At 35.7% G+C, this 10,950-nt stretch overlaps 1 protein-coding gene across 1 annotated transcript; it reads right to left on the bottom strand.

Annotated features, from left to right (window-relative positions):
* Positions 1-8,644: 8,644 nt before the first annotated feature.
* On the bottom strand, positions 8,645-9,430 carry LOC109205953 (NAC domain-containing protein 41-like). The gene has a single exon (XM_019368720.1). The coding sequence runs from the start codon at positions 9,428-9,430 to the stop codon at positions 8,645-8,647; it is 786 nt and encodes a 261-aa protein (XP_019224265.1).
* Between the last annotated feature and the right edge of the window lie 1,520 nt (positions 9,431-10,950).

The raw sequence follows: 10,950 nt of genomic DNA, 5'->3' as shown, positions 1-10,950 counted from the left end.
TTGGAGAAATGGAGTTGTAGGGACCTGATTTGGTCTATCAGACTATAGAGAAAGTTAAGTTGATTCAAGAGCGTTTGAAGATGACTCAGAGCCGCCAAAAGTCATATTCGAACGTACGGCATAGTGACCTAGAGTTTCAAGCGGATGATTGGGTGTTTCTGAAAGTTTCGCTTATGAAAGGCGTTATGAGATTTGGGAAGAAGGGGAAGCATAGTCCCTGCTATATTGGGCCATATAGAATCTTGCAAAGGATCGGTCAATTAGCTTATGAGTTGGAGTTGCCACCGGAATTAGTGGTGGTACAACCAGTATTTCACGTGTCATGTTATAACATTCAAGTTTCCAGTACTCAGTTACTCATGCCAGTTCAGTACTCAGATACTCATGTTAGTTCAATACTCAGATACTCATGCCAGTTCAGTACTCAGATACTCATGTCAGTTCAGTACTCAGATACTCATGCCAGTTTAGTACTCAGATACTCATGCTAGTTCAGTACTCAGATACTCATGTCAGTTTAGTACTCAGATACTCATGCCGGTTCAGTACTCAGATATTCAAGTCAGTTCAATACTCAGCTACTCATGTCAGTCCAATACATAGATATTCATGCCAACTTAGTACTCAGATATTGATGTTAGTTCAATACTCAATTATTCGTGCCAGTACAATATTCAGATATCTATGTTAGTTCAGTATTCACGTATCTATGGCAGACCAATATTCAGTCAATGCAGCAATTATTAAGTTCAGTATATAAACAGTTCAATAATCATATATTCATTCAGTTTAGTATGCAAGTGTTAATGAAAGTTCATGTTTGCACCAGACTCGTTTAAGGTCCGGAGTTAGCAGAAGTTACAGTCAAGACAAACATTCGAGGACGAATGATCCCAAGGGGGAGATAATGTAACACCCCGCACATTCGGATTAGGTATGAATGAGTTAAAGGAGTAGTAAGGTTATATTTTGGACATATGACGTCCTATCGGGATGATTATGAGTGAAAATAGTTGTTTCAAAACCAAGATGGGAAGTGAGGTGCATAAGATTTGACAAAATCGACTAAGTTTGCAGAAGGTCTGTCTTCCAGCAGGGTTTAGTGAAAATGTATAAGGAATTTGAGAAAATTATAGTATGAAAGTTGTAGGTCATTGAAATAGCTTTCCAACGATATATTTTGGAGCCCAAACGGAGCTCTGTGCAAAAAGTTATGCCCGTTTTACAGAATGGTGTGTAACCACCGCGTTTTTACCGCGACCGCGGTGGTGAGGCAGTGTCCCAGCGATTTACCGCGGTCGGGACCATGTTCGCGCCTACTGGGACGCGGTGGAGGACTTGGGAAGTTGTTTTTTCAGCCTTATTTCGTCCCCCACAGCCCCAAAACATAAAAACTTGCTCTGGAAAGGAAAACTCTCAAAAACCTAACTCCTTAAGGGTCCTTCCACCACCCAAGGTAAGTTCTAATGGTGATTCTAAGTTAATTTCAATTCCCCAATATCTTATTAACATGGGTAAACCCTCCATATCATTAGATATTCGATTGGGACACCATTGTTGAGAGAAGAAACCCTAGAACTCGAATTCAAGAAGATTGAACGTCAAAAAGGTAATATTTTCGCCCTCTAATTGATTCTATCATTAAATTGATGATTATAGACTCTATTTCATGAGATATGAGTTGATGGGTTTGATAGAAAAGCATGAACGGTGATAGGTTTAGGTTGTTGATTGGTTATTATTGGTTATGGGTGATAAAGAATAATGTTGATTATAACCATTTGAGACTTTAGAATTTATCTAGGAGCAGGAGAATGGGTTATTGGGTGTAGATACACCATTAATAAGAGCTATGAAGCTTTATGCCACCGAGTGTTTGATAAAATGCCTAAGTGACCAAAACATGACTATTGTTGCTAATTTCGAATCCCTTTGACTTGTATTGATATAGATTAAAGTTGAACGGGTTGGCGAATGTTGTATTATGCTCAAGAGCAGGAAGTTAAGGTATGTGAGGCTAACTCTCTATGTTTGGGAATTTAGTGATTCTCCCTACACTACGTTTCTTTTACCACGTTACTAATTGCCTCAGAAATATAGTTAAGCCTAGTCCCTTGAATAGTTGCAGAACTTCTATTCTCTAGCTTTATAACTCATTCACCACTTTCATTCTGAACGTTGTGAGCTCAGTGCGTATTCAATATAGACTTGGATTTGATGCCCCCGAGTCTTAGTATAGATTACTCAGTATGCCATAAACAGTTGAAGTTTCAGTGTTCATAATCAGTTCAAGAATACATGTCTCAGTCTAGTCCTATTTAGTATTCCAGTATTATGTAACTCAGTGTGATCCAGTATTCCAGTATCATGTAACTCAGTGTGATTCAGTATTTTATTTCACTATCATGTATTGCATTGTGATTCTTAGTTCCTGACTTTAAATCCCTGAATGTTGAACACCTGTATTTGGGCCTAAGGCTGCAGTTTATGTTTTATGCATCTTTGGGCCTGAGGCTGCAGTTTATGCTTTATGCATCTTTGGGCCTGAGGCCGCAGTTTATGCTTTATGCATCGTTGGGCCTGAGGCAGCAGTTTATGCTTTATGCATCTTTGGGCCTGAGGCCGCAGTTTATGCTTTATGTATCTTTGGGTCTGAGGCTGCAGTTTATGCTTTATGCATTTTTGGACCTGAGGTCGCAGTTATGTATACGTATAATTAGGCCCGAGGCCGCAGTTGTGCACATATATATATTGGGCCTGAGGCCGCAGTTTAATATTCAGATAAATAGGTTGTTCATCATTCAGAAGAGGGAGTATTCATATCCTTACTTCCTTTGTTCAGTTCAGTTATCAGTTATCATTTCAGTTACCAGTTATCAGTTCAGTTATCAATTATCATTTCAGTTATCAATTATCAATTCTCAGTTATCAGATTAGTTTCAGTTTCAGCATTTATAATTCTTTCTTTCAGTTGCTTTACATACCAGTGCAATTCAAATGTACTGACGTCCCTTTTTCCCGGGGCTTGTATCTCACGATGCATCTAATGATTTACAGGTTGATGATTCAGAGCGCTAGGATTCTCGTACCAGCTACTTGGTGATCCCTAGTTCTTCCGGGGCATTATCATTACCTTACAGTTTTCAGTATTTTCAAACAGTCGGTGTTTTTAGTACTTCATTAGAGGCTTCACAGACTAGAGTAACCGTTAGACAGAGTCTCAGGATTTTCATGTTAAGCTATGTTGGCTGCAAATATATTTCAGAATTGTATTATTATTTCCGCACTTTGATTTATATCATCCATACTTTCAGTATGCCAGTATGTGTTAGTTTATCTTCCGCATTCAGTATGTTATGATATCACATGTTGATTCAGCCAGCTAGTTGGTTCGCTCGATCACATGTAGTCAGGCACCGAGTGCCGTGTTACGTCCAGGCCCAGGTTCGGGGCGTGACAGAAGTTGAACCTCCTTATGGTATTCACAGGAAAGGCAGTATACCATTCTGTTAAAAACTGGACAGCATAAAAACAATGTAAGAAGAAGAAGAAGAAGAAGAAGAAGAAGAAGAAGAAGAAGGAAGAAATCATCACATACCTGTTGCCGTTGAATCTCTGTTGAAGTTGAAAAGGGAACCCTAGTCGTTGTTGCAGCTGGTCGTGTTTTAATAATAGTACACTGAACACCCTTATTTTTTTTAATTAAATAGGCAGGTAATTTCTCTCGCTTCGCTTTGCCGCTTCTCCCTTTTTAGTGGGAAGCGCACGCTTTTGTCTACCTGAGTCGCTTCATATAGCAGAAGCGGGTAAGGGGTCACTTCGCTTCGCTTCTCGATTTTTATTACCCTAGAATAAGACACACATCATATATTCTAAGGCCAAGATTATGGCAAACTCTTTTGCATGTCAAACTTTTAAATGTATTGTGGATAAGGAAACAGAAGTGGAAGAAACATATGTACTAATTTCACAGTTGAGAATGGTATATTGGAGCTTTATCAGTATTTTTATTTAAAAATGCATCTAATGGTATAGCTCTCAAGAGATGTTGGCAGAATCAATGATATTCATATAAATATATCTATTTATCCTAGCTTTTCATCAGAAATTGATTAATTTCTCCACACATAAGAGATGTACAATTGACATATAAAAAGGTTTATTATACATAGCTTAAGCACATTCTGCTGTTAGCTTTGCTCTTAAGCACAACTTGATATGTCTTGTGTCATCTGAAAGATGATGTAGTTAAGTTCATTTCTTTTCACCCTCTACTAGAAGCTGTAGTCTTAGAACTACAAATCTCTGGGTTGAATGATCAACAAAATAACCTACAAGTTCAGAAAGCCTTGTCCGTAAAGTGGCAATCCTAATAATATCACGAAGCTTTTTGCTGGGAAAACGTAGGGGCTTATTCTTTAGGTTCCAAATTAATATGATATTATCTTAGGTACAAAGCATAGCAAAATAATATGTATGGCAAACTTATGATTCCTTAATCTCTTTCAGTATCCTGTTTTATGTCTAAGCACCTATATTCATCTGGTATATCTAATTTAATCAGCCGGTAGGAAGATGCAGGAAAATCAATTGAGATGCATTAACTGGCGACTCTAAGTTGTATGAGTTAATACTTCTAATTCTGGTTTTCTAACCTTTTGGTTTCATCTACAAATTTGCCATAATTAAGCATTTAACATAGAAAGGAACCAGCTTATTGCCTAATGCATGCCTATCCAAGCAGGATCTGAATATATACTCTAAGACAACGATATACATACCATACCATATACTAACTCATGCACATCTAATAACCCTTATGATTATAAAGTCACAAATGCATATTCTAATAAATGAGCAAAATCTTGTTTAGAAGGTGTATTGAGATCCAATTCTAAACACTCATCAGACAGGATAAGAAACTGAGGATGAAGAACTCCTACAACAACTACTACTACGCCTCAATTACAAGCAAGATGACCAGGACAAATATGGCCCTTCATTTTCCATATTTGGGGGTTGGGGGGAGCAAACGGCAGAGATGAGAAGGGCTAGCAGAAGGAATGGTGGTGCACTCGGTCGTAACCACATTATGAATCATTTCAACACATCTGGAGAAGTATACTATATCATCAAAATAGCATTCCATTTATTAACACGCTCAGATACATCACATCTCTCCACCTTTCTTTTGATAAAAATTACAATGTCACAATTTGCAGTTTCGCTTGGAAATTTAACTGGCCCTTTATACTTAAAACTCATCGAGGAAAGCAACTAGATACTATGTTGTGGGAGAAAGGAAAAAAGCACACTCCACTCTGAAGTACTTGACTTTCCTATCAGGATTAAATTTCCCTAGTACACCAACAAAATCAACGACCTCTATATTCTTTCTCTGTGTATCTAATTTGCGAGAAGCACCTTGAATTATAAAATAAGAAGGCAGAGGTTTGATGATGTCCAAGAGAGGAGGAAAGACATGAGGAAGGGGGCAACCAAAGACAAGTAGGGACAAAAAAACTGGAATTAGCTACGAACGTCGTCGCTAATCTGTCACTAAGACGCTCGTAGCTAGCAAAATTTCTTGATAATCCGTCGCTAATCCATCGCTAAATGAGATTAGCGACGGATTTTCTATTTAGCAACAGTATTTGTCTGTCGCTAAAACCTGATTTTTTTAGTAGTGAATTACTGCACATTATCGTCTTCATAAATAAGATGAGGCATCTAAAACTACCTCAGATACTACTTAGCGAACCCGAAAGTGCAAAATGAATCAAATTTCTAGTAACCATCCTTTCAGTTGAGCACTTGAGCTTCTAGATTTACTATTCTTTCTGTTTTTAGTTATATAATATTTTTCTTTTTTTGTGTGGATAAGTTATACTTCTATACAGAGTATTCATACAGTGGGATTGAGGCATAGTTGATTGATTGATACTAATATACTTATTCATGATAACTTCAATACTTTAAAATTTAGATAAAGGACAGGGGACAATTTAATTCTTAATCTCTAAATGTAACATCATTGCTTTGCTCCAAAGGAGCTCTTTTCTCCAAAAGATTCATACGATCACTATGCGATGAACTTGCTTTCACCATAATGCAATTATTATGCTATTACATGATATAGAAGCAACAATTATGTTAGAAACAGTCTACTCATTTGCTTGTAATTGAGGTGTTTCCATGTCTTCTATCCACAGTCCCTTTAATTAGCTTAAAAGTTTACTATACATATAATAGTTTAAGGACTTGAGGTTAGAAAGAGGTTTGGATATTCACTGTTCTAGGAAAGTTCTACTATTCTGAGAAATACTGTGACCAAATAACATCATAAAATTGGACAAAATATGTAAATGGAAATGGGTAAGTTAAGTTCCTAGGTCATAATTATAAAGAAAAGACCTCAACAATTTACAACTTGCACATAATGCTTATGACTTTTCGTTCTTTGCACTAAGTTATTAATTACAACTATGAGAGTATGATTGATGAACTACCTATAAGTCGAAAAAGCACTACTTCCGAAAGTTTATTAGATGGATTTTAAGGATTAGATAGCATCATTTTTACCAAGCAAGAAAATTTAGAAAGGCAAGCAATTTGTCTCTGAAGAATAACCCCAATGTCTAATAGACGTGAAGGCAAACAGTTGCCCGTTAGACTAAAGCACAGAAATGATTTTTCTGAATAACGAAGAAAGCGAACAACGGAGATCGAACATCGATAGCAAGCATCGAACAAAGAAAATCTCATGGTTTCAAATAGAAAATCAAAACCTAACAAATAAATCCCCCACTTTTGTAAACTAGAAATCACAAATGTATCATGTAATACAAATAAAGCAGAAGCAAAATAATGTGTTTATCAGAACTATTACCAGATAAAGAAAACATAAGGGGGAAAAGAAAGCGAAAATTGAATAGTTATACAAACATCAAACAGGGGAAAAATCGATAGCCTACCTCGGAGATTGCTCGTATGTTAGCCGAAACTAGTTGTCATTCACTGGCAGTTGTCATCCTTCGCCGAAGCTGGCCGATAGAGTTCGTTGATGCTGAGGTCGATGTATTCTAGGTTGAGGCTGAGAGAGACGATGTCTTCAAGGTTTTGAGAGTTTAGAGAGAGTGACGGAATATTTCTATATTAAAGAGTTATTAAAATATTAGTAGGGTCATTAATTTTATTTTTCTAGTAAATATGTAGGAGGGAAAGTAAGGAGGGAAAAGTAAACCGTTCCAATATACTTTTATTTTATCAAACCGTTCTCACAAGTAACTCTATGATATCGCATTTACAAACTGTCTCCATATATTTACTTATGATAGCGGTTATTATACTATTAGAACGGTTATTCTTCAGAAGTGTCCCAAAAGCCTTTTGACACTATTGAGTGAATCACTAATATCTCATCATGATCTTAAAACGAAATAAAACCAAAGTAAAAGAGAGGACCTTACCTTAAACTGATCAACAACGTTAATTGTCTACCAAGCAACTCAATCGGAGACCTCCAAGTTTCTTTAGTGTATGCAGACTTTTATCTCCAAACGAGGAAGATATCGTGAGCTCGAGTGAAAGATGAGGGATGGAGAGATTGCGTAGGAAGGAAAGTTACGTTTTCTGGAGAAAGACTGCAGAAAGAAAACTTCAAGATCGATTGGGAAAAGAAAAGAGTCATGGTTAGGGTTTTAACGAGGGAAGAGTATTTTTGGGTTTATAAAATAATTTAAGGGGTAGTAAAGAAATTTTTTTGGTCAAACGAAAAAAGCTGTTAAGCTAGAAAGCAATAAGTTGGGGGTGGTAAACTTATGGCTTTTAGCTTGTTTTGGCTTAAAAGCACCCTAACTTAAAAGCACTTAGACGTTAAGCAAACACCAAATTAAGCCAAAAAATACTTAAAACACCCTTTAAGCCAAAGCCCCTAATTAAGGTTCAACGAAAACTTCTAACATGCGAAGTGAAGAGACATTCCTCTAATATTCTATTTGAATATTGCTTTCAAAAGTAGTCCCTCTTCACTAATCATGCTGTATACAAAAGATATAGTAGTAGTACTTCGTTAGAGCTTAGATCTAATGATAATTGTCATACTAAGCCACATTTGAGCAGCGTAACAACGCAAGTATAGAGTAATTAATGAAAAATGATTTTGTCAGTCCTTTGAACAATCTATACCCACATAGAGGAGTTACAATCCATTATACACTAGTACACAATCGCAGGTCTTGCATATTTTGTCTAGCACAATCTAGACCCATATATCCACTGTTAACTACACTCTACAGAATATTGACCTTAACTGTATCTTCATACTCTTCAGAGTATACAGTTATCAAATTGATAAGGAACTACAATAATAACTAGATGACAGTGGGATCAGACTGTGACAATTATTCTTAATAAACTAACAACGACCAGGTTCACATCGACCATATAGTACTAGCTAGTTACAAATTTATATGTAAGATACGCAAGGAAAATTTCAAAATATATTGATTCATACTCATAGCTCAGAGAAAATACTACAAAACTTGTAACTGTAACTTTATCTACTATCAAACTAAACTAGCTACTAAATATATTAGAGTACGTATATTCTCGTCGTCAATTGAAAAAGCAATTAGCATCCGATTTAGAAAAATTCTAAAGCATCCAGATCAATATCGTCTGCGGAACCCATTAAATTAGCAAGTTGATCTTCTTCGACTTCATCCCACTCTCTGTATTCGGCATTGTCTTCGGAACCCAACAGAGCAAGTAATTGGTCTCCAACTTCGTCTCCCTCTATGCATTCAATAATCTTCTGATCATCATCATCTTTCCACATTCCATAGTTGTCTTCTTGTAGAGCAGAATTGATAAATTCTTCTACGTCTCTCATATTCTCATCATTAACTACTGTTTTTCCTTTTTCCTTATTACCGGGATTTTCCTTCTTCTTGATCTTACAAACTACGAAACCTTTGTTCTTAATCTCCCTAGCATCGACATAACAACCGTACAAAGAGTACTCAGTCATGAACCACTCGCCATTAACGTTATTTGATGATTTGTTTGCGGGAATATACTTCAAACTTTTCACGAAGCCCATGAGTCTCCCTTTATCATCAAACACCGCTAGGCCTTTGCATAGAGGTTTCCAAGTGCCCTTCCCAACAGTTCGTGGAACACTTCTCCACGTTGACTTCTCTTTCTTTTGCGGTGTTATGAAGTAACGAGTTTTGTTGGTGCCATGATCATCATAAGCGTCGAAAATCTGCCAAGGTTCCTTCTCCACGTAAAGATCGGTCTGTTGCATGAGCTCGTTCTGACATGGAAGGGGCTCGTCTCTCACAAACGCTAGTAGATACTTCAACACTTCCCTATCCGTTGGATGAAAGAAATTACCCATCGGCGGATAACGAGAAGAACATCCCATAGCCCGATGATCAGAGTATGTCATTGTACTGCTGATGAATGATGGATATGATCAAAGAGAAAAGAAACAGTTGAGAGAACGGAGACCGAATAGTAGCTGAAAACTTTAGTTGTTAACCCTAAATGGTGATAAATGACTTGTTTCTAATGGTAATTTATAGATGAAGCTGATGGGTTGATGAAAACCCATTCCTACTGATAATCGGAATACTTTATTTCATTTTTTTTTTCCCAATTAATTTCTTATTTTGCATTTGTTTTATTTTCTATTTTTTTGCAAAGGTTATTAGGGTTTTGCTTTTTCTTATTTTATTTCTTGACGCTCAAGGACGAAAGATTATTACTACTTTTTTCAAGTTTTACTTTTCTTAATTGACGGCGACTTATTTCTCACTTCCCTTGTTTCAAATAGATGACATAATTCACTTATGGAAAGTCAAACTATATAAAGTTTGACTGATATTTTAAAATATATATTTTTTTATCATATTAACATGAGAAAAATTGCAACTTATTCTCGTATAAGCTTTGAATATTTAAATTTTAATTTTAAATAGTGAGTTGATCTAATCTAATTTAGCTTCAATGTTTAGTTAAATTGGCTTTCGATAAGATTAATATATCATCCAAATTGAAACAGAAGGAGTAATAAATTAAAACATATTATTTTATACAAACATAGCTTAGTGACTTTAATGATACAAGCAATAATTAATTTTGTGAGTTTACCCATACAAACAATAAAGTTTAGGTACTTTCATACGCAAAAAAATAGTATTACGGCTTTATTACAAAATGTAAATTTCACTAATCACGTGTGAAATTAACCCTATTCTTTAGCGCATATTCTTCGGGTTTTTATTTTCTTTTAGCATGCTTAATTAGAAATTTAGAATAGAGCTTTTCTTATTTTCTTTTCCTGCTTCGTCCATTAGTTTTATGATGGAATTACATATAAGTACAACTCACACACATACATTGCAATTAAGTGGCATGTATTTAAATTTGCAACGTTGTAGCCTAAAAATAATAGGCTAAGATTCAACATTCAACTCCAAATAAGTTCTCGAAATTACTATTCATTTTTAAAAAAAAAATGCTCATGCTTTTAATCTAATATTTGAATATGTAATTGTGACTCAAATATTAGTTAAACAAACTAATTACATTTGGGTGGTGAATAGAGCTTAGTTAGAAATTTAGAATAGAGCTTTTCTTATTTTTCTTTTCCTGAATCGTCCATTAGTTTTATCCTTTCCTTTCATGCTTTACTTCTTAGTGGGAATTGATGCATGTTCCTTTGAATAAATAACTCAACTTTCAACCAGGTGCACCATTTAACATTTTTGGAGAATATGAACCAACGAATAATACTAGATCAATTTTACGAAATGTACACATAAAATACCTAATTTGGCAAAAAAATCAATAGTTCACGTGGACCATAAAAACACCTTAATTGGCCCCTAATTAGTAGGGTCTTGTTCGAAAAGGTTTTAGTTTCTAGCTAGGTTTTCGCAA

This window comes from Nicotiana attenuata, unplaced genomic scaffold (assembly GCF_001879085.1).
Source record: "Nicotiana attenuata strain UT unplaced genomic scaffold, NIATTr2, whole genome shotgun sequence".
NCBI classification, from domain to species: Eukaryota; Viridiplantae; Streptophyta; class Magnoliopsida; order Solanales; family Solanaceae; genus Nicotiana; species Nicotiana attenuata.
Note: the sequence above shows the minus strand (reverse complement) of the source record. Positions and strands in the feature narration are given on the sequence as shown.

Excerpts from the sequence above, each read along its gene's own strand:
- LOC109205953 (XM_019368720.1), bottom strand. The coding sequence starts at position 9,430 with ATGGGATGTTCTTCTCGTTATCCGCCGATGGGTAATTTCTTTCATCCA.